General features: G+C 49.0%; 1 protein-coding gene across 10 annotated transcripts in view; it reads right to left on the reverse strand.

The window, feature by feature from the left end:
* The window catches only part of GATAD2A (GATA zinc finger domain containing 2A), a 98,365-nt gene extending 79,660 nt beyond the window's left edge, over positions 1–18,705 (reverse strand). For 3 of the 10 annotated variants that reach the window (XM_036895645.2, XM_036895642.2, XM_036895639.2), the window contains exon 1: positions 18,378–18,705. Coding sequence is in view for 3 of the 10 variants with exons in the window: in XM_036895637.2 (XP_036751532.2) it covers positions 5,934–6,184 (251 nt within the window). In the remaining 7 variants the exon portion in view is untranslated. Of the gene's footprint in view, positions 1–1,905; positions 1,926–5,933; positions 6,226–18,377 lie in introns of those variants that run through there. The other 7 variants (XM_057490019.1, XM_036895637.2, XM_036895635.2 and 4 more) reach the window with 7 other exon arrangements.
* Between the last annotated feature and the right edge of the window lie 5,933 nt (positions 18,706–24,638).

Raw genomic sequence — 24,638 nt, forward strand, 5'->3', positions numbered from 1 at the left:
AAACCCCCAAAAATTCTTCCAATAAATTTATTGAAAAAAAACATGCATATAAATGGACCCATGCAGTTCAAACCCATGTTGTTCAAGGGTCAACTGGTACTAGGCCTGCAATTTGCTCACTTCCAAGGTCATGGTGAACAGCCACCTCTAAGGTAAGAATGTGTTGAGTGGAGTTTAACAGCCACTGACTCAAAGGCTAATGGCACAGAATAGCTGGGGTGGGAGGAAATGTTATGTTGGGCTCATATAAATGTTTAGGGCCACAGGGCTTTTCACTTTCCTTCTGGGTAATCTGGCCTTTTTAGGTGAGATCTCCTTACAGTGAGCTCCCAAGACCTCCAAATTGTTAGACTGAGGTGGGATTTTGTTATAAAGACAATCCAGCTCCTCAATCTGAGTGTTTCTTGTGTGTGGTAACTGACATGTGAGACGCTGGGGGGATAAAGGTGTAGATGTCATCTGGGGGGAGGAGGATTCTGCCTCAGACGTGAATGGAGGAGCAGGCGCTGGGTACCCCGGACCACCTGTGAACATTTCCCACTTGTCCTTACAGCGTTCCTATTAGATCAAAGATGCATTCCCTGTCTACAGATGGGAAAGCTGAGGCCAGATAACTAGGCAACCCCCAACACCCCCACAAGGCTGAATGAAGAGTGGTAAGTTGTACTCAGTGACAAAGCCAGATCTGTCCAATTCCCAAGCCAGCCAGAGAGCTCTAAGTCCAGAAGCAGAATGGGATTCAGGCCCAGGTACTCCCACTGGCCACTGCATGCACCATCAGGCAACCCACTTCCCAGCCCTGGCCAGAGTCCACTCAGGGATAAAGCTGTAATTGCAGGTGGGTCCCTCTCGGTTCTCAAAGGCAGGACGCCCATGACAAATCACATGTCACAGAGGGGTTGTCCCTGGAAGAACATGGGGTTCACCAAGCCTAGGGCCAGGATAGGAGCTGCCTTCTTTTCCCTGGTGGGGCACACCACCAACCCAGCTATTCTCTATCTCTAGCAAGGTACCAAGGCTGGTGGGAAAAAGATGCAAAGACTGAAATCAGAAAGGCTGGCATGACTCCCAGCTGTAGAATAACTGGCAAGGGGACCCTAACAAGTGTCACCCTCTGTAGGAGACTTCACCTTCTTCCATCTGGAACCTAAGAACAGGCTATGGCTCCAGGGACACAGAGCAAACAGTGATGTCTGTCCCCCAGGCTTGGAGGTGCTCTACACACATGAAGTGGAACAGTTGTTAATGCTTTTGTGCTCTGCCTGGTTCAGAAGTGCAGGGGACCTCTCCCAAAAATCGTAACGGCACATTCACTGAATTGCAGCCACACCAGGCACTGTGTTAAGACACTCACATTTATTATCTCACTTAATTCCCAACTCAGCCATTCAAGGAAGACATTACCACCTCCTTTCTAGAAACGGGAAACAGAGGGCAAGGTTCAGCAAGGTCATGTCACTAGGAGTGTGGCTGAGCAGAGCTCATAGCCCACCCTATCTGAGGCAAAGCTAGGGCTGGCCTGCATCACCACTGCAGGGACCTACTACTGCCTGGGGAAAGGCCCATGGCCTCACTCAGCAGACAGAAGACAGCATTGGCCACAGGATGGCCTCCCAGGCACCAGGAGGAGCTACTCCACTGCTGTAATGCAGCAATATTTTTTAAAGTATACTCAAACCTCATTTAGGATGAATTAAGTTTGAAGGTTCACATCAAAAGACCTGACTGGTCTGGCAGGTCAGGTGGTGGTGGGTGGAGATGGAGCTGCAGCAGGAACAGCTAAAGGAGTCTCCAGCACACAAGGAGAGACTTTCCTCAGCCCCACACAGCTCCCCCACTCCGCCCCCAGCGGCAGCTGGCCCTCTCTCAGGCCAGGCAGCCCCGCCCCTTCCCCAAAACTCCTACCTCAACTTGCTGGGAGCCCACTCTCAGGTACTGTCCATCCCCTGCCAACACATTCTATCTCAGATGCTGGCCTCCCACTCCTCAGACAGACATCAAGTCTTCAGTCCTTTCACATAAGGACCCCAGAACATTAAGAACAGGATGCCAAGGCCCCTGACAGATGCACCTGTGAAACAGGGGTACCTTTGTGAGGATCAGAGAGAACAAGTGGGTGCAGTGCATGGAGAAGCTGCAAGGGCCCTTTCCCCCACACCCCAGAGGGTTCCAGAGGATTCCCAGTCACTTCCTAAGGCTACCTGCAGGTATTCAATTAACAGTAAGTTCCTTTGTCTTCTAAAAGACTAACCTACATTTCCATCAGATAAAAAGAGGTCACCAATTCAGCCTAGAAAGCAAGGGGAGGGGCAAGAAGCCCATTTGGTCTGACATTCCTCTTGACTAAAAAGTCCTGGATCACGTTTGCCGCAATCCACAGGTACGCAGGATCTGTCCCCAGCTGGCACTTCTCTAAGAACCCAGTCTCACTACTTCCACCTCACTGGGTCCCCTCTTTTATCTCAACCCTAACACACTGCCTTCCTATTTCAATTCAAAGACTTAGCTCTGCACACTTGACACATTAATTCCATTACCTGAAGAATAGCAATCTGAGGCTAGACTGTCTAATTCACCTCCTAACCCAATTCAGATAATCAAGAGCATCCATTCTAACAAACGACCACACTTAGGCAGCACGGGCTCTCAAGAGCCTTGAAGTGGGCCAGGGCCGACTCGTTCTTCTGGTTCTGCTGTGCTTCCCAACCCAACAATGAATTTCAGCAATGATCTATTACTCCAGGACAACTGCTCATGAAGACCTCACCTACTCACCTGTTTCATAATCTTCCCAATTTTCTACAAGCATGAATTAACTCAATTATCTGGGGTGGAAAAAGTCTAGGGAAAATAGCTGTGCCCGTTCCATCTAGTGGCACAGAAACACCCCAAGTCCAAGCAGGTAGCTCTCCAAACAAGCAGGAGTTGCCCTCACTTTCAGAGATAGCACACTGAAGGTACTTACCTAAATTCAATGGTAAGGGCACTACGATTTTGTCTTTGCTGGGAACTGACATATTCTAAATTTTCTCCCAAGAGAACACACACCAGAAAAATGCCACACTTCAGAAGTGTCCCACTACCTTCCCACCCTCGACCTTCAGAAGCATCCTTCTACTCTGCTATCTCAGGCCCACTGAGGTCCTAGCTATGAGCCTCGTGACACTGATTCCTGCCTTGTCCTCTTCACTGAGGTCCCACTGCTCTCAGGGTAAATCCCAGAATCCCTCAGCCCCACAGCCTGCCCGCCCATCTCCCTCATCTTGTGTGTGTGTCTCTGTTCCAACCATGCTGATATTCCTCAGCCCCCAGCACTCTAATGGAAACACTCTCTCCCCTATTCTCTTTACCTACTTATCCTCAAATCCCAGTTGGAGGGAGGGTCCCTGGAGTCTTGCTCTCCAGGTCACAGTGCCCTTTTCTCCTTGGCCTTTGTGTCCCCACGTTCATGAGATTAATTACGATTTCTCCCTCACTAATCTCATGGTTAAACTCCACTGAGCAGGGACTCCTACCACAGTGCCGGGGGCACAAATGCACTCCAATATATACTTAATAAATCAATCCAGAAATCACTACTTGCAATGCCAGAAATTCACAAAATAAATGGTGCAAAACAACTGACAGGGGGTTGAGAACTGGAGTCTTTAAAATGTGTTTTATAACTCAAAAAGCATCCATTATTTCTTAAGCAATCATAAAAGAGATACTAAAAAGTTAAAAAAAAAAAAAAAGCTATTACTGACCCTAATCCAGAGATTTTACTGTTGATTGGTACAAATCCTTTCAGGATTTTTCTACCGATAGTAGCACTATTTCTTTCCTCATTATCAAAATATAAGACTGTAGAATCTGCCAAATGATACTGCATTAATAGAGATGACTTGACATTTAAAAAAATGATGTCATCTGAGCGGAAATAACAATGCATTCAAATCAGTAACACAGGAGCCATCCCATTCTCAATTTCATCCAAGATGAGAGCCAATCCTCTGTAAAAACGAACTTCAGAATATTAGGGGAGGATGAAAGATGAATGGAGGGGAGAGGGTCAGGCAAATTGCTCTGAAAACCCCACTCTAAACTGCTTCCTCTAAGAAAAGGGCCAACTTTCCTGAGTTGAAAGCTGAGAAGCGAATGCAGAGAGGCAAGTCTGTGGGCATAGCTCCTTCAAGGCTGGCTGGTAATTCTCCTCTCTGAAGACAACGCAGGGATAGAATGTTGCTCCTGTCACCAGGTCATTCCCCAACTTCCAGCAGAGATGCGCTGGAGCCCGAAAAAGTAAATGGTCTCTTGTTTTAGGAGCTCCCAGGAAATGCTCACAACTTAGGTTTGCAACAGGAGCATTACTGGACTCTGATGCCCTAACAGCGGGGGCTCAAGCCCAGCTCTGCCTCTCTACCACTCAGCAGCTTTCAGCAATCAGCCTGGCCTCCAGAAGCCTGCCTGTTCCCTCACCTATAAAGTAGGGGATTCGATTTCCCCTCCCCACAGGACTGTTACGGGCATGGAAGATGTCTGTACACTGAGCACGGCACACAGTAGGCACTCAAATCTGGGGATAATATGATTCTTAGCCCTCTTCCACAGCCTGCTGGCAGATCTCACAAGCTACTGATCTTAGCATACTGATCTGGTGCCAGCAAACATTACTTCACCTAATCTAACTTAAAAGAAAACTTGTAACCACTACAGAAGAAAAAGAACATCAACAGAACCTGCAGTCCAAGACTGAAGCAACTGCACAGAAGGCTGTCAGTTTCTCTGTACTGCCACAGCCAGAAGGTGTCACTGTACGAAATGGACACAGAACCCGAGACTTAACCAGCACTGCGTACTCCAAGAAAACTGAAAGAAGTAAAAGGGGGAGGAAGAGAGAAAATTAAAGGCTCAAGTGACTCACCCGGACTTTATCTAAAAGAATCCAAAGCTTGTAAGGTAAGGATGAACTACACACACCTAAAGACATTAGGGCAGACACACAAAATTAAGCAGTCCCTACAAAATTCCTAGGGCAAGGCAAAAACATTGCACCCAAGGGTTGTCACTCAGTTCCTAAAGGAGGGATCTCCATCCATTTCTGGGTCCCAGTGTGTGCACACACGCCAAGCGTCAGTCCTGCTCTAGGCTGAGGACCTGCCCATAAGCCTTTTCCTCGTTGAACTGATCAATTCCGAGTCTTGGCAATAATCCTTTTAAAAGGCCAGCTGCTGCTGTCTAGTCACTGATGCCGACCCATTCCAGGTGGTAAAAAAAGAAATCAATACAGCCACCGCCTATATGCGGAGGCAAATTTGAGTGTAAGCACTGTGAAGGGCTGGAGCCCAGAGAGGGGGAAGGGTCACGAGGCTCCAAGGGGTCAGGCAGGAAGGGCGCGAGAGGGCGGGGGGGGGCGAGGGCCGGCCCTGCAGGCGTGGGCGCGCGGGGACTCTTATTCTGACACGGTATCCGCCGCCGCCGTCATCGCCGCCGCCGCCGTGGGGTTCAGAGCCGCGGCCAGGCCCGCCCGAGACCCCCGCCTCTCTGCCCAGGACCCCCGCCCCGCGCGCCCACGTGCCGCCAACCCCCCCCCCACCGCACGCACCAGTCCAGAAGCAACGCCTTAAGGCCTGGCCCCTCCCCCGGCCCCGGGGGAAGCGCAGAAGGAAGCGAGGCGACGCCGAGACTTTCCGGGACCCCCGCCTGGCCCGGCCCCCACGTGCCCGGGCGGCGTCGGAGCGCGCAACTTTCCAGGGCAGCACGAGGAAGACAGTCCCGGAATACGAGGAGGAGTAGAACTCGCTCGCTCTCACTTTTCCATGCTCACGAGGGGGTCCCTCAGAGCCCCCCGAACCCCCGACCCTGCCTGACCCGCGCGGCCCCCGCGGTCCTACTCTCCACCGCGCACCCCCGGCTCCGGCCCCGGCCCCCACCAAGTTTGGTCCGGAACTTACCGGGCCGCGAGCCGGCCGAGCCCTAGGGTCAGCGCGCGGGTTCGCGGGGCCGTGGGGCCCGGGTCGCCTGCGGGGCCGGGCGGCCGAGAGGCCGGGGGTGCCAGGCCGCGCGCGTTCGCTCCGCCTGTGGGGCCGCCCGGGCCCGCGGCGCTTGCTCCGCGGGTCCGCCCGCCTGCCCGCGCCGCCGGCCAGATAATGCGCCCCTCGGCCGCACACATGGAGCCCGGCGCCGGCGTCACCGCCCGGGACATGCGCACCAGGTCAGCGCGCCCGGCCCGCGGCCCCCAAAACACCGGGGAGCTCTTAAAGGCGACGCCGCCCTCCCGCGCCGGGCTGGGCGGGGCCTAACTGTGGGGGCGTGGCCGGTCGGCACCGCCCCGGAAGCGCCGCCCCTCCAGAACTACGAGATACTCTGCTCCTCGCGTCAGTTTCCCACGCGGGCTAGGGATAGGGTGGGCTCCCTGCCCTCCAGGACCCTGCGCTCTCCGCCGCGGCCGGGGGGCCGTCGCCAGCTCACCGGCGGCATAGTCACCACCAGTCCGCTCCCGGGGCTGACTCACGACGCGCTCGCTGCTGACCTAGCTCCAGCCGAGCCGCGCGACTGCGAGCAACTCAGTAGTTTCTGAAAACCGAGGTTAGAATGCCATTCCCGCGGGGTCGGCACACAGAAGCTACTCTCCCGGGAACGGCTAAACCCTCGTTTCTCCGGCGCAGTCAACAGAGTTCTACGAAGCTCCAAATCCACCCACAAGACACTTGGGGATGACTGCTTTCCTTCTCCAGTTACCTCCCAATCTGCACCACCACCACCCACTCCCCGTGCCTCTGGGAGAAGGTGAAACCCCCTCCCAAGAAAGCAAATCTGCAACCTCCCCTCTCTGGTGACGTGGAGGAAACAAGAAAACACAGTTTAACTTGAAAGAGTATGCGGCTTTGGAGATGTTAACTACATAAAAACAAACAATTTCAATAGAGAAAATAAAATATCCAGTATTATTAGAAAGTTCTCAATATCAAGAGAGGTTCTGAATAATCATCAAAAAAGGCCCTTTTATTGTTCTTTTTCCAGCGTTAAAACAAATAATTCATGATGAGACACCTAGACTCCTGAATAGTGGCTTTTAATTTTTGTATAACACATCATAATACATATTCATACAACTGAAACAAATTTTCACCAAACATACCTTTACCACTTGCAATGTACTATGATATTTCCTGTTAGTTTCTAAAAAGAATCAATGTAATTCCTCCCACATTTGGTCTTGACCTCAAATTTGAAAAACAATGTAGCCCAAGTTTTTCAAATGAAACTGTTTTTCTGCCATGCCCACCCTGACCCACCAAACAAAAAGTTCAAAAAGTCCATTTTAATTCTGCCTTGAGTTCCACACATAACTGGCAACTTTTTATCATGGATTCCACCACCACCACTCTCCCCTCACCCAAATCTTCCAGCTGCTTAATGCAACATCTGGCACAACCTCCCCTGGACCAAAAGAGAAGCATTTCTCAAACTAAAGTGATACAAAATACAAATTGTTGACCCCCAAATGCCTTCCCTGACCCAGTTTCTGTAAGAAAAAAAAAATTGTGCTTTGCTACAAAGAAATTCAAATGTTCAAATTCAAAAACCAAACAAAAACAGTCTTATTCTCAAACAGGTGACTTGCTGTAAGAATGCCTGAAGCTCCCTGATCCTATGTGAAAAAATAAGTTAAAGCAAATAGCCAGAATTCTCATTCTAATTCAGCAGCTGTATATTTTGAGAACTGCTTCATTCTGTAACAATTAATCAGATGATGTATATTAAAGCAATATAAGCAAAATATTACCTCACTGCTCCTCACCTGGGTCTTGATTAACGCCAGCTTAATCAACTACCAACAGAGCAAAGTGTGGTCAGGTGGGAACCCAAGACTGGAGACAGATGTAGGGATTCCAGAGTCTGAGCTGGGAAGCCATGTGTGAGTCACCAAGGTGACCACCACCCTGTTTTAAAGAAGGAGGCATCAGCTGCAACGTATTAATGACACACCTCTGTGGACTGAGGTGTGCACAGGTGACAAGTGGACTGCTCCAGAGGGCAGTGCCAACTTCTCCAGCGGGGAGAGCAGGGGTGGAGACTGGGTGAAATAGCTCCAGAGTTAAAAGGAAGTAAGGTCCAGGTGTGTAGATGGAAAAAGCTGCAGTGAATCCATACTTGTTTGGGGTCCTCAATGCTCAGGCAGGCGAATACTGAGGCTGCTTGGACTAAAGATGCTGCCATCTCTGTGCCTAGTCCTGTAGTCCAGTACAGCAAATAGTACAGCTGGGTGATTATGAAATATGATGCAATCACCTTCAAAGCCATTTTAAAGTTTTTCTCAAAGTTTTCCCTCTGCCCTAAGAACAAGGCAGTCAATTAATACTTATAGATACCAGTTAATACAGTACTTTAAAAATGCTCCTGTTATTTGGTTAAATAAAATTGTCTTTCAAATTCACTTTAAACTTTATTTCCTTCATAGACCAGATTCTTGCTAATAATAAATAGCCAAGCCTCTTTCCACCTGAATCACTTCAAAAATATTCTGGTTACCTTTCTAATGTACTATTGGATAAACTTCTAATCACCATCCAAGCCTGTTTACGTACAACAGAGGAGCTGAAGAAAAGAAATTTGTGCCAAATTCCATGTCCATTTTCCCTTATAGCAGAAATTGGTCAAAGGCTCCACAGTAGTGTGAAACCAACTGAAAAGAAGTAGCATCACCTACTGAGTATTTAAGGTACTGTACTTCTTTATTTTTTCTCATATTTCTTTCAAGTTTCTGGTGGACAAATTCTAAGATGTCTTATGAGATAAACACTGATGGACAAGAACCACTCATCGCAAGGGTTTTTGCAGGCTAAGGAGCCTGCCAACACCAGTGTCATGAGTTCACAAGCTTGTGGTAGTTAAAGACTCAGAATGATTTCTATGTAGAAAATGCATTCATAGCAAAGACTGAGAAATCACAGAGGATTCCATGCTCCCCTGCCTGGGGAGGGGTCTGGGAAGTCTTTGTGGATGTGACATTTGAGCCAGCTTTTAACAGATAAGCATCCCAGGGAGGAATATGTAATAGCAGAGGCAAAAGCTGGCCACACCTAAAGTGTGGGAGTTTGGGGACAGAAAGGGCTGAAAAGGGATGGATTCACTATCCTTTAAACTTTTTACATACCTTTCTCTCCCAAAATATTGTCAACTACTTACTTAAATTCACAAGCTAAGCAGACCTAGTTACATAGACTTAAAATAATTCTGAGATTACTCCTGTCAGTGATACGAAGCTCCCACTTGTTTCCTGAGAAACTCTCTAAAAAATAAACAGGTTGTAACCAAGCAAAACTGAAGGAACAAAACAACAGCAGACTCACAGACTCCAAGAAGGGACTAGCAGTCACCAAAGGGGAGAGGTCGGGGAGGGAGGGTGAGGAGGGAGGGAGAAGGGGATTGTGGGGTATCATGTTTAGTGTACATGGTGTTGGGGGGGGTCACAGGGAAGACAGTGTAGCACAGAGAAGGCAAGTAGTGACTCTGTGGCATCTTCCTACACTGATGGACAGTGACTGCAATGGGGTATGGGGGGGACTCGATAATATGGGTGAATGTAGTAACCACATTGTTTTTCATGTGAAACCTTCATAAGAGTGTATATCAATAATACCTTAAGAAAAAATGCTATGGAAAAAAATAAACAAGTTGTTTATTCAAAAGCATACCAAGTCTTTTTTAAAAAGTACGCTTATGAAAAAGAGCACCGACAGCTTTCTATACTTTGCATTTTTAGTACTCTAAAGTCTATAAATGCTTTCACCGAGTTTAGGGACAATATAACCACAATCCTAAGAGAGGACTGCTTTAAAGGTTCTTATTTCACCCCAAATTCATGCTAACATGGAGAGATTACAATGCACTTGGCCAGGAAAGGAAAGGAAAAGGTTCACTTGCATGTGAATTTGATTCCCTTAGAACTTTGATATTTCAGATACTTTTCTCAAGAACCAGAAAATAGCAAAAGGGACTATTAAATACCATCCTCGTGATGCATTAGGGCTGCTCCAACAAACGTCTTTTTTTCGATCACCACGTTCTTACCCCAGATTAGGAGTTTGTGGGAGAGCCATCACCCACCTGCCTTGTCCCTGCCCCAGATGCTGAAAGCCTCTGAAACCAGCTCTCTGGAGATGGGCCACTGTGTCAGCATGTCTGTTCAGTCGTGAGTGTTGTTTCTAACCAGGATTGGGTGTGCTTAGCATCTGTGCACATGGAGTTCAGGCTCCATCTGCAGTTAGTCTTTGGGTGGTCCTGATAATGTCCCACAATTACAGGGTTCTGAGCACAAATGCTCCCCTAAAGGGTTAAGTGCAAACTGCTCAGAAGTAGCCTCGTGAACCGGAAGTGTATCTCCCACTCTGGCTTCATCTGCATGTGTCACCAGTTGGCAAGGGATATCTCTTTTGTGTCTACACATGGGTTACCCAAAAAAAATCCCACCTAATATAGATCAGGTTTAAGTCTTTGAAAAGTTAGTAAGTGAAACATGTTTCCCATGAATTAAAGAGTTAAAAGGAAAAAAAATCAGAAAACTATCAGTAACAAAACAAAAGACTATATGACAGTCTTAATTAAGTCTAGAGACCTGCTTAGCAAAGAGAGGGTGCTAGTCACATCATTGGTCTACTAATAAACATCCTTATTTTAGCCATGAAGAAAAACGTGTTTTAAGAACTTGGTATCCAGTTCACACTCACTCCCAAGTTGTTAAATGGCAGATCTTCCAACTTGACATAGGAAGGAAGGAAAAACATTACTCCGTTTTCCTAATAGGATTGGTACACACCTCCGGACCCTTGGTGCCTAGCATTTCAACTATAGAAAATACAGGTGGAAGGTCTTTCCAGTTTTCTCCTTCATAGCTTGATAACAAACAACCATGCTTTCTTGCATGCTGACCTAGTCAGGACTACATTTTACCAACTTCTGGTTAGGGAAGACTAAGATCTTTATTTTCAAACATAGGTCAAAAGCCAACTTCCAACAGAGACACTTTGAGAGGTTAAATATAAGGCTTGAAAGCTTTATAAATCTGAAGGGTAACCTTAAAAATGCCATGCAAGTTAAAAAACTGTTCTGCTGTGTTAAGAATTTCAGACCAGCTTAGATAATGGTGATCCGCAAAGTCAAAAAACTTCAGGAGCAGCCCCCAAATCTGCCCTCTTGAACTGCCTTGGGAGATTAAATGCCATGTAGACTGCATACCATTATAAGAGACTCTAGATGGTGTGATTTCACTGGCCATCACTGGCTTCTGACTGCAAATGTTTATTAAGAGCTCATTTAAATATTATTTTAATTTGGTTAAATTCTGAATCCCACTGGGGCACATTTTATAAGACTTCCCACCTTGGATGGTGACTGGGCTTTTCTTGCTGAAGGTGCTCAGTTTAAGCTCTTTTAGATGCATAAGCTCCTCAAGGGAACTCACCAGGCCGTTTTTCACCTCCAGATCCTTGTCCATGCTGTTCCTCTCCCCAGAATGCCCTAGCACCTAACAGGTAGCTATCTATCCCCCTACCTTGGCCTGCCCTCAATTATAGCCCTCCTTTCTCCCAACCAGCTGCAGTGCTTCACCATTTTGCTATGCTACGCTTACCAGTGCATGAACCTGTGTTCCTGGTAGTCTATGATCTCCTGTGCCCAGCCAGATGCCTGACCCTTGGCAAATTAAATGAGTATTTCCACCACCCTCAAAGGTGAGGCTTGAGCCAGCACATACTGCAGCCGTACAGCGTGTAGGTTTAAGCCTCTTTCCTGGCTACCCCATCATGCTTCAGGATGTACTTTAAGTCCATATGGTCAGTACGCCAAGTCAAGCACAGCAGTGCAGGGTGACAATGAACAGATGGGACTATCTGGGGAAAATCAGCCAATCTGGGAACCTCTAGATCACAGGCCCTCAGTCACAACCCCAGCCTGCAGCCCCAATAGGGACAATTTCCTCTCAGGCAGTATTAACTGCCACAGATAGGTGTCCAAATGGGTACCAACCTCAAGAGGGACAGACAGCCTTGATATGATCCTGTGACAACTTTACTGGGCACCTGCAACAATCTGACCACTTGCTTCGTGTTTACCATACCCACCCCACAAACGAGGAAACCAAGGGTCAAAGAGGTTAGCCACTTGCATTAGGCTCCTTTCCTGAGGTCACAGAGCCAGCAAGTGGTGGACTCTGGATACAAACCTGAGGTTTTCTGGTCTTAAAGTTTCTGCTGCATATAGGGCCTCCCAGAGTACTTTTACAACAATGACAAATTAACAGCAAACCACTCTTCCACAGAGCACCCTCTTGCAGAAGGACCTATCTACTGTCCACTTCCTTGATTCTATACACATCTCCAGAGCAACCCTCTGCAGGCTAGCTCCTGCAGGCAACACTGTGATAATGCCAAAGGAAGTCATCCTGTTTATCACCCTGCCAGACAGTCCTAAGTTTGTGGGTACATTGGCTGAGCCCCCAGAACTGCAAGTACAGGCCCACTGGTACTGTACAAAGCAGCTTACCCAGGAAAAAGTCCAAACTTGAACATGCTTTCTATGCTCAAAGCTCAAATAGAGGTCCAAGAACTCAGCCTGGAGGGCGGAGAACAGGAAGTGAAGAGGCAGCAAGCATCCACTTCCCAAGGGCAGCAGGGCCCAGAAGTGCGAGCCTGGTCATGTGCACAGTTGCATTACTTGCCCACGCCCACTTCCGGCTTGGGCCTCTCCACCTCCGGTGCCAGTACTTGGGTGGAAGTAAAGAAAAAGAAGCCGGACAACCAGAAACTCTCTTGATAACCTCCCTCTGCCCTCAAGTCTCGCCCTGAATGAGTATCCACCCCTGCTCTCTGGCTCTGCCCCTCACAGATACTATCACTGAAGAAAAGCATCTGTCACATCGTTGACCTATGTGAATTAACATCAAATGAGGCCACAATATAGGAAAATCAAAATAGCGCTTCTCCAGTCTCAGTGTAAGAGGGACCCCCAGGGCAGAGGGAACTCCCTACACCAAGAACCCACCGGGAAGACAAAGCAGTTGCTCCATTTGAACTCTCGCTTTTCCTACGCCATAAACAACAGCCAGTCAGGAATTCTCCCTTTATCTGAATTTTTTTATTTTATTCTTTAAGATTTCAAACAAGGAGGGAAAGGCTTTTAGAGCTGTTTATCTCTTTGCATAATGCGCACTGCCGTGAAGAAATGCCACAAGATTCCACAAACACACTGCCACCAACTTCAAGAAAAGCAAAGTTGAAAATAAATGCTCCTGGCAGTGACCATCCCACACTCCCCTATTTCTCCAAGATTAGAGCCACAGTCATCGTGAATCTGTTAGTGCTAATAACCAACAATCAACCGGGAAAATGCCATAATTTCTGCTTCCTTTTAGAGGGAGGAAACAGAAGCAAGGAGCCGGGTGAGGAAATTAGAGAGGTAGTGTTGTTTCGCTTCTAAACCTCCAAGCAATTCTGCCCCACGCTCCTCATATCTAGAGACATTCCCAAAGAAGACCCCTGATATTCTTTCATTCGTTTGTTTATTTGGCTGTAACTGTGAAGGAAGCTCCCTAAGGCCGCCAGCATCCATTCCACTCAATGCTAGGCCCCCAGCAAACACCATGCTTCACCTGGCACACCACAGGCACACCAAGATTTATTGCACATGTACTGCTGAATTTTGGTGTCATTCGGGAAGGTACACAAGCTGGAAGATTTAACATTTTATATTTTCGGTCCAATTTAAGTTGCAGAAAAAAAAAAAATGCCTTCCCTTACGACCACAAATGAAAACCTGTGGAAAGTAAAGTCCTTATTTGAGTGCTCAAATGTCCCGTGGGCCAGTTTGGAGGGATAAATTCATATTCAAATGATGCATTGGTATAAACAAAAGCAGCCAGGCTGCAGAGAGAATAAAGCCAAACTTAATACTAGAAATTAAAAATAACACCATCCATTCATCTGGATGGAATGACTCCACACAGTAGAAATTTCCCAGTTCCAAAGGAGGTCAGCTTCTTTCTTATCATCAAGACCCTACAGGGATTTAATGCCCACAGTGCTGTCTCCTACCGGAAGGAAACCCTGACTTCCCTAGCTATTTCAGTTATATAAATCAACAGTTTATCGTCCAGAGTTAGAAGCTGGTCAGTGCTGGGACCCACATGCCTTTTAGACCTGCCCAACAATGGATAACCATGTTAAGTTACATCTAATAAATGCACCTAGATCAATATCATTTCTGACTATCCCAGGGTTTTTATTGCTGTAAGGATCTTTCAATTTAAAAAAAAAGTTTTTAAAAACTTCCTGTTAGATAAGAGAGACTTGGTGGTGGCGCCACTATCCACCAGAGAGGTCTGCCCCTTTAAAGCTGTTTACCTTATTATTTTAATTTTAAAAATAATACACTTTGCTTTTTCATATAATGGAACAACTGTCCTTAAAAGAATTAAGAGAAATTTAAGATTGGTGGCTACTTCTTGGCCTCAACAGTAAAGTCACTGAGTGGGGGGCGGGGGGGGCGGGCGTGCATGCATTAGAGAGAGAGGAGAAAGTGAGAAAGAGAAAGGAAAAGGGGATTATTTCAGGGGGGAAAAGAAACCTTTTCTTCAAACGTGGGAGCAGCCCACTAGGGGTCTACTTCAGATTTCACCCATTATATCCCCTGGGTTTTAGCTATGGGGCAAGCACCATCTGTCCCCACACTAATAAGTGAAAAAGGCTGGGCCCAAGTCACTGACCCTGATTTTAGGGCTTTCCCTAATTGCTAAGGAAGAATCCTCTCAAAAATTAAAAAAAAAAAGGCCCACTCCTGTCCCCCAGCCTTGCCCCTCCCCCGGGGGCTGCCAGGGTCCCCACAGCTCTCCAGAACTTGGGAGCTCTGGGTGAATTATGATCTCCTCATGGGCCCCCTCAATGTACTATTACTGTGTGGTGTCAAATGCCCTTGCACATCACTTTCCAAGTCCTTTGTCCCTAAATCTGATCCATTACCTAAAAGAACAGTTCTTCTTCCACGCTTCTGATGTGTAAGATGAGCTCACTCACCAGGACCTGCTGCCTGTCACTCACGGAAGCAGCCCCAAAAATTGGTTCACCTACTTCTTTCTCCCCACAGTTCTTCGGCTTCATTATAATCTTCTGTTTTGCCTACAGTCTAATTATCATAGCTCATCTCCCAACTTGCCCTTAACTCACCAATTACCCCCATTTTACAGAGGGAAAAGGCTAGGCCAAGTCCAACACAAACGCCTGCCATGCAGCAAACCCATCTCACACCTGCTATGGCAACACACAGAAATGCTCCAAGACGGCGGGGAGGGTGGCGGTGGGAGGCAGCAGTGGGTTTTGCAAGAGGCGTGCCAAGTTTCTCTCTCTTCAGGCATATTTGGCCTTGGCAGAATGTCAAGTGCTTCCCGGTCTGGGAGTCCAGGCCAGAACCCTCACCTCCTGAGCACAACAGCCAACCTTTATTGCACATCAACCGTGTGCTAGGCGCTGTGTGGCCGCCTCTGCTCATTACTTCCAATTCATTCATTTATATGACTTGGAAGCAATTTCTATTTGTAGGTGCCCTCACACACATTTACAGGGATGTGACCCCTCAAATATTTAGTAACGTGCCGATTTTGTGCCATAACTTGTCCAAAACCACACAACTAGGAAAGAGACCCAGAATCTGATTCAGGTCCTTCTGACTTAAAAGCTGTCCCTTCCCTTTTTAACACCCCACCTTTCTGGTCCTATGGGTTTCATTTAAAACAATAAATATGTGTCCTGATGCAGGACACCCTAAGCCCCGCCATCTCCATCTTTCCCCTTCCCCTCAAGGCAGTGCGTACAGCAAACCAGGAAGACGCAGGAGAAGAGCAATCAAGTCTGCAGCAGCTTCCTGCCTGGACTTGACTACCACAGAAGGAGAGGGCCTAGGAAACTCTCCAAGCCCTTCTCCACAGAAGAAAATAGCTCCAGTTGAAACTTGTGTCCACATGGTCCACCGACAGATTTAGAACTCAAATTATAGCCTCAGCAGGAGTCTTCACAAAGGACTCGAATTAAGCAAGACCCGGATGGAAACGAACAGGAGAGAGACAGCTGTAAGTAGAATGTAAAGTGAACTGCAGTCCTAATAGACTCAGAAAAAAGAACTTGTTGAAATGCTAAACCAAACAGGAGATCAGCATATATTTCAGAACTCCACTTCAGGAAAGTTCTCTTCCACATTTTAGCCAGAGACTTGTGCATGGACACGAAGTGGTTACAAGTTACTCAGGTTTCAAACTGAGTTCATTCCTGTCCTTTGGACCATCTCTCAATACCAGCATTCATCTACTTGGGCTCCAGAGAGCTCTGCATTTGGCAAAGCAGATAAAATTAGCTACTGAAGTGAACTTGGATTCCAGGGTGGGCCATTAAAAAAAAAGTACACATGAGATTTGTAAAAGCCACGTAAAAACTTCCTTTGGGCCAAGCTGAAGTCACCTAAAACTTAAAAGTGTAGTCAAATTCCCTGTCCCTCATCTCCCATCCACCCTTCCTGGACCTAAGGTGACCCATTTCCTGCTTCTGACTGCCTTTCCAACCAGGGTGGCCCACAAACTGAGGATCCTCTAGAGATGAAGGGGTGAAGCAGAGTGCCTAGGGACAGAAAATACAGCTGGAGGACCTGAAGCTGCATTTTTCTTCTCTTTTTTGGGAGGGATCGGGGGAGATGAGTTACACCACGCAGAGGGAGGAGTGAGGGATGGGACAGTGTGATCATGGGGGCACAATACTCCAGCCCTGTCCCTCCTGCCTCCAGACAGGGCCGACAACATTATGGCAGCCCATGACTTAAAAATAGGGTAACCAAAGAGGTCATCTGGCAATAGCTCCTGCTCCCCCAAATCTAGCAGATCTCAGAAGGACAAGAGAAAACAGTACGTTTGGCCTCTCCAACTCCCAATCTCCCTTCCAGCCACAAAATCCTCCAACCCCCTGGAAGTTGAGGTAAAAGTTCAGAGAAGATGCACACATGCCTCCCCCAAATCTGGCAAGAAAGAGTGAAGGGGGGGGCACATTTCTAGTCTCTCCTTCTAGAATGTGCCACAAAGACAAGTGGGGGAAACCTTGAAGTTGGGGGCTCCAAAGAGAAACAAGGAAGGAGTTGCTCCCTTATAGAAACAGAAAGGAAATTTTAGGAAAGGGGGAATGTCCTCAGGCAAGTGGGTGGAGAGCCCCTGGGAATGCAGAAGGATGGCTCAGGGGATGAAAAAATCCAGGATCTCCCATCCACAGAGAGGATATCTTGGAAAAGCAGAGACAACCTCCAGATACATGAGGGTCCTGCAGGAGTGAGACATGTCATCTTAGGGAAGACCCTCTGGAGAAGCCAGGGACCCCTCAGAAAACTGTGGCACCCATCGATTAGTGGGGGACCGAAAGAAATGAAAACTATTTAGGAAAAGTGGGGAACTTCTCAGAGAACAGAGGACCCAGCACACATATGGGAATTCAGAGTAGTGGGGGACCCCTCAGGAAGATGGAGGCACTCATCAAAAAAGGAGGGGGGCCTCTAAAAGTAGGGATAGTCAGGAAAGCGCGGAACACCCCGAAGAAGGATTCGGACACAAGCAGGAACACCAGAGATTAGCTGGCGTACACTTGGGAGGAGGTCATCCAAAGAAGTGCGGACAGAAAAGCAGGGAGGGCAGCTCAGAAAGGTAGGGAAAGGGGACCTAGGAAAAGTGGGAGACACCTAAATGAAAGGGGACCCCGACTCAGAAAAGCAGGGGTCTCCTCCGGGAACATGGTGGAGCGGGAGTCTCGTGGGGGGGCGGGAAGACATCCCTAGAGGGGTGGGGGTCCCGCAGAGAGGTGAGGGGGAGAATATCCTATAAACGGGAATGACTCCTGAGAACAGGGGGTTCCTCCAGGGAAACAGGAGAACCCAGGGAGACGAGGGTCCCATAAAGGTGGTGGGTTCCCTGGAGAAAAACACCCCGTCAGAGAAGCAAGGGTCCCATTAGAGAAACTGGGAGGGGAAGTCTCAAAGAAGGGGGGATGGGCCGCTCAAATAGATGGGGGCCCTCAGCTGCGGGGGTCTCGAGAGGCAGGGGTCCTACGGAGAGGTGAGATCTCCCCAAAAAGTGGAGGGTCCATCAGAGAAGGGGGCTCCTCAGCAGAAGAGTGGAGGTCTTTCAGAGAGGTGGGTTTCCTTACAGGAAGAGAACCCCCAGAAAAAGCGGGGCTCCCCCCAGAGAAGCGGGTCCCCTCGGACAAGGTGGTCCACGCACTGGAGGCGGTCACCTCGGAGAAACAGAAGCCCCCAGAGAAGCCCCGGGCACCGGAAGCCGGAGAGAGACCAGCCAACAGCGGCGCCGTCCCCTTACACACCGAAGTTACTTGGAGCCTCCTGGGCGGCCTCGGGCGGCGGGGTCCGGGCCGGTCCGGTTGGGTCCAGCGGCGGTGGCTCCCTCAGGTGGCGCCCGCGGCGGCAGCGGCAGGACTACGGACGACTGACCGACCGATTGCGCGGGCGGCGCGGGGCGCGCTCTGGAGGCAGGGGTGCGCGTGCGCGCGCCGGGGCGCTGACCCCGGGCGGGAGGAGCCGCCGCGTCGCCCTCGGAGCCGCCACGCCGCGCTCAGAGCGCCGCTGGGTCTAGCAGTTCCTTCTCACACTGAAATTGCCCGCTTCGCCGCCCGGCTTCCCCGGTTGCTAGGCAGATTTCGCGTCGCACTCTTCCGGGTTGATGAGAGTCTTGCTGAATGGCGGCGCCTCAGACCAATGAGGTTGGGCCGGGGCTCCCGGGATCCGCGCTCTGCAGGGGGCGTAGCCAGTTTCACGACGGACAGCGCTCCGCAGCCAATGAGAGTACGACCCGGCTGGCCCTTAGGAAAGCGCTAGCGGCCTGGGCGGGCCTGAGGAGGCGGGATGGGATGACTGACAGTAGACCTGCCAGTGGAAGAGTGGAGCGGGCCTCAGGGCCAAGTCAGGGCCCAGCAGGGGGGCGGGTCTTCTGCTTCGGGGCGGGAACCCCGCGAGGGGCGGAGCCTGGAGGACGCGTCAATCCGTGGCCAGCTCGCTCGGACCCCAAAGGGCGGTTCGGCTGGGCCGCCCGGCGGCCGACATCTGGCTGGGCAGGGGGTTCCCCGTAGTGCTCAGCAGGGGCGCCCCACCCACAATGCACCAGAGGCGTCCTGGGCCCGGCAGCCGCGGGGTGGAGACGCCTGATGGTGGGCGGGGCCGCAGGAGGCGCGCGCCGAGGAACCGGGTCCCGCTTGGTTCCCCAGGGCGTCGGTGGGCCCTGCGCTCCTTTCTGAGTGGAGTTGTGGAATTGGACCTTCTTAGCAGGATAATCTTGGGAATTCATTTATTGCCCCCATTCTGAGAACTATCTTCGCGAATCTTGCCCCTGGACCCGCCCCTCTATGGAGAGTTTTGACGATTCCTGCCCTCCCCGCTCCTCTTAGAATTGTCAGGACGCGGATTATCTCGCATATGTGGGACCTCAAGCTGTTTTTGCTTAGAAGAGTTGCGAGGGCCCGGGCCTCGCCCCCTTTGCCAAGGAGACCTTGGGGAACTCAGCGCCGTTCCGGGCAGCAGGGGGCTGCGTGCCCCTGGCCTTCATATCTGAATATAACTTGGGAAGTTCCTGCCATGTTTGTACCTTCTCCTCAACCCCGGGAGAAATCTGGGACTTCAAGCACCCCTCCTTCTCCAAAGAGGACTTGCAGGAGTTGGATGTTCCCATCGCCCCTTTTCCTAAAGAAATGCGGGGAGTCGTGCTCCCTGTACTTTATCTAAGTAGCAGTTGAGTGTTGCAGGAAGGGTTCCCCTTTTCCTAAGCAGTCACTATGACCATCTGACTTCCCTAGACAAGGGTGGGAAGTTACACTTTCTTTTTGGAAAGCTCCCCATTAGGCCCTCTTTCCCCTTTGAGACGATTTCTGTACAGCTGTCACGTCTTCTACTCTTCCCCAAGAATCAACTTCCTGATCCTGCCCACCCCACTACCCTCCAGCTCTTCAGTCTGTTTTCTTCTCTGCTGAGTGGTGGGGGGGAGGGGGGGCCTTCTGAGATGAATTCCTGCTTCCCACCCACCACATACAAAATTAATCAGTCCCTTAAATTCTGTGAATAGTGTCTGAGCCTCTGCCAGAGCACACACCACGGTCCACCAGGTATCCCAGGACCTCCTCTATCTGCCCCAGGTTGATCTGAGCTACTCACCTGATTTCCCCACAGAAGAACCCAGCTTTGCTTAGTAGGTAACCAAACGTCCATTGGATCAAAGTGGTGAAGAAGGTACTGCAAAGACCCCAAAACTGCAAAGACTCCATGTGTCAAACTTTTATCCACCACCACCACCACCCCACCCCCACTGATTTTGTGTACAGAAGGGTGCGAGGTGCTGAGACCCCTGAATCACAGGGCAGAACGTGTGAACCAAGACGAGCACAAGAAAGGGAAATGGTCCTGTTGGGCAAGGCAGAATGTTATATGAAGAGATACTGAGAAAACAGTGTAGGAAGGTAGAGGAGGAAGAGATTAAATGAGATAATGGATGTGAAAGTGCTTTGTAAACCGTGCGGGGGTGTACCCTTTGGTAAGGATTATTGTTACTGTTCCAAGTGGGCTGACATCCTGGAAGAAAAGTCAAGTATAAATCTTGAGCATCACAGGGATGGAAGGTTGGCAGGGAGCCCTGTGGGGCCTGATTTCCTGAGTGAGCCAGCCGGGACCCAAGTGGCAAGGCTAAGTCCACAGCACAGGAAGGAAGCCACTGGAAACCTGAAGACAACGTGTTCCTAGATTGCCTTGTTTGCATGTCTGTTGAGACACTTACCACATTCTGCAAGGGGCTGAGGCAATTGGGGTGGACAATGAACACCCGGACTTTGGTGGCTGGTAGACCTAGGCTCAAACCCATACCTGCCACTCCCTAGTTAGACCAGTTACTTTCCTTGGACACAGGTCGCACTGAGGATTGTGAGCTCAAAATGCCTTGCACAGAGCCTGGTGCACAGAGGGACTCAGGGGATACTCCCTTCATTCCAGTCACTAGCCAAGATGTTTCTCATCTAGACTTACTTGCTTAAGTAATCCCTCAGTGCTTTTACGGTTGCCAACTGACCCGGGATCAAAGAGCAGCTCATTGTCCAACCCCTTCATTTTATACATGAGAAACAAAAGAGGCCCAGAGGGGAACTGTGACTGTTCATGTGCCGCTGCTACTGGATGGCTGGATCCTGAGCTTGCATGGCCTCACTCTCACTTTGGGTCTACGTAGGTGTGCAAAAGGAGAGAAGGGGAACTGTGCCCTGGAGTCCTATGCAAAGCAGAGCCATTTCAAGAACCTATAACGTCCTGAGTCTTATCTCTCTCTTAGGCAAACTGTCAGAAGGTTCTGGATATAGGTCTAATAGATACCCCAAACTCAAGAGCAGAGGGTAACTGGAGGCCCCGACCGGGGTCAAGTCCACCTCAATTACTTTGTCAAAGGGAGGTTGTAAATGAAGTCAGGTTATTTCAGGGCTACCCTGTGTGATTTCCAGACTGAACCCTAGAAATGTCAGGACCTATAATTACATCTCACCTTCTTATTTTAAGAAATCACAAAATTTCTTTAATTCTCTGGAAAAAGGTATTGCCTGCAGGCAGTGATGTCGGATTGAGGGATGTCCATGAAGTCTGGAATCCTAAGCATTGGAAATCCTAAGTCTGGAAACCAGTCACATTGGCTGGAAAATTGTATCCTCGAAGAATCTCAAGCAAATGGAACAATTCACCAAAGAGAGTGAACTGCCCCACCAAAACGGATGACAGGAGCACAGCTTCTGACATGAAAAATGAAAAGAAGGGGCACGTGACCTACACCGGGCATGGGCTTTCCTTTCCACAGTGGCAGACTCAATTGCATCTCCCTGCATCAAGGCGTGTCCCTTCCTGGGTCTGGGAAATCATGTGGACAAACTGGCTAAGTGACATTCACATCCAAATAGGGAAACTGGGAACTGAGCCAGGTGACTGAACAGGTAGCAGGGAAGGCAGGGCCTCAGTGGCAGTTAAAAATGAGGACCTGGTGGGTGCCAGTCTGCAGAGACCTCCTGTCAGTTTGGTGGCCTTGGACGAGGAAGGGTGCCCACTGACAGTGTGCCCCATGACAGCCAGTTAACACCAGTGGAAAGGGTACAAAGCGAAAAAGTTAAAGCCCCCAGTGTCACTTGGCAGTGGTGGTTCAGGTACCCACAGCAAAGGGCCCCTTGATCATTGCCTCCTAAGACTATTGAATTCAAAACACCATTTGGGTTCACCAAACTCTTTGAGAGTTTTCATATATGTGAATTGTTAATCTAACCGCATCCTTTGGCAAGTCCATTAGAATTGGCCTGGTTCTCTCAGGGAAAGGGTGGTAAAAAAAAGTCAGTGTCGGTTCCTAAAGAAAAATAGATACCACAAAACCAAGAGGTTGGCCTAAGTCGTCCCCCTGCTTCCCCAAAAGAAAGGCAGGTAGCACCTGGATTATCCAGGGGTGGGGAGCAAAGAGTAGTTTTATTGGTGTTGGTTGGCTGGAAAATCTGGAATAGAGTCCACATGGAGCCCAGGAGCTCTTTCAGACATGCTCTTTAAGACTCTAGGTAAAAAACCTGGACTCTAGTAGCAAGTCTTACCTGGTTCTTACTGACATCATGAATGGGATTAGTGATAAACCTTTCCTGAAGCAGAAAGGATTGTCTACACCTGTAGCCTAGAAGATCGCCTTCAGCCTCCAAGACTTCTAAGGCAAAAGGATGACTTTCCTGACTAGGAAGGAAACCCTTTCTGAACAGGAAGGAAGTTCATCTTAGGCAGGTGGACACTTAGTGTACAGAAGGGAGGAGCCAGCTGCAGAGCTAGCTGGGGTGGGGGGAGCGGGGAGAGGGGCCTTCCTGCCGCCTGCGGAGACTTGTCTCCAAATTCGATGCCATGTGGAGGCTTTTAAGCATCTCAGGCGAGCCCTCACATCTGAGCCTAAAACTCACATCAGGGCTTTTGTCCTTCTGTGTTTCAGACCCTTCCCTCAACTTCTCTCTGCCTTGAAACAGCCCCAGGACCCAGGACCCAAATGACTCCCTCACTGCCTCCAAGGGGCACGTGCGATGCGCCTGTGGTCCCAGCCTGCTGCTTTCTTTCATTCCCTCGCCATGTCAGGCTGGTGTCTAATCCTTCCAATAAAATCTTGCTCTCAGGGGACCGAGAACTCAGCGATTCCTCCTCCAGGAGCCCGTCTCAGTCTGTATTTTCTCCGACCTCCAGCATCTAGAGGACATTCCCTTCGCCGTGAAATGTCTTTCATTGGCTTCTGGGGAGCTTGCCTCTTCTGGTCTCCTGTTCAAGTCTCCATCCAACATCTACCTGTAAAGTCAGTCAGGCTGCTCGTCCCTTGCTACTCTATGCTTCTTCAGAGAATAAATCCCTCTGCGGAGTGGGACTCTGTAAGAATCCTCAGATCTATATTTCCAGTCCACCCGAGTCCCTGCCCAGGGTCCCCTTTCCCTGTAGAGGATTCCACGTGGATGTAACTCACACCTGACAGCAAACAGCCAAAACTGGATGTCTCTCTCTTTGACCCATTCTTCATTCTTTTTTTTTTTTTAAACAGAAGTTCTCACTTACATATTACTGAACCAACCTACTGGTGTGGAAGCATAGAAACAAAGAGAAAAAAATCCTTTTCCCAGTAAACATGTCCAGCAGTCCAGAGACTGGTGATGTTTTCAGCGTGATATGGTAAGATGTTAGTGACCTTAATGCAACGTTAAAAATGTGCTGTCTTATGTGTGATGCCTTATACAGCTTGTCTCCAGTGTCTCCTCTTGGACTTGAACCTGATTTTACTACCAGTTTTCATCCAAATCCCCTGGGGGAGGGATAATTCTGCTTTTGTTTCTTGACCAGGAATCACTTGATCCTAAAAGTCTTTTGAGAAGACATAGCGAGGAACAGCGTCAACAGCACACATCCCGATGGCAGAGGGGGAGAGTGCCCCGTTCTTTAAACAAGCTCCCCTTTGTCCCTCTCTCTTCTTCTGCCCCGACACCACTTTCCCCATGTTCCAGGCTGAAAGCTCTTAAATCTTTGGAGGTTTCTGTAACTTCACTCTTCAGGTTCAAAGTTAGTTTCTAAATGTGATTTGTCCCCTCACATTCCCATCTATTCCTTTGCTTTACATCAGTGCCGCCCATTCCATAGATGCTCATTCCAGCTCTCTCCTAATCCATTATGCATAAGCCGTCCAACTAATTTAATCTCTTAAATCATGGACCATGTCACACCTCTACTCCAAAACCTTCCATTTTTGAGGCACCTGTGTTGGATTGCTTTTGTAATCAAGAAAAAAAAACACGTTTTTGTAAAGCTCTCCATTACCAAAGGGTAGAGTCTCATCTTGGCATTCAAAGTCCTCTCCTCGGCCTTCTCTTTGTTCCATATGATTTTGGGGATGGATTATTTAGGATTTACACTTTATAATGTATTGATCAGTCCAAAATATCCCACTCTGGATCTCATGGGGCAAGAATGCCTTAAGATGTTTCCCTGCTTCAGAAATTGTTTTTCAACTAGAAGATTTTGCAAGTTTTTAATACCGATAATGCCTGTTGTCATACTATATC

Source organism: Manis pentadactyla, chromosome 12, assembly GCF_030020395.1.
Source record: "Manis pentadactyla isolate mManPen7 chromosome 12, mManPen7.hap1, whole genome shotgun sequence".
Classification (NCBI taxonomy): Eukaryota; Metazoa; Chordata; class Mammalia; order Pholidota; family Manidae; genus Manis; species Manis pentadactyla.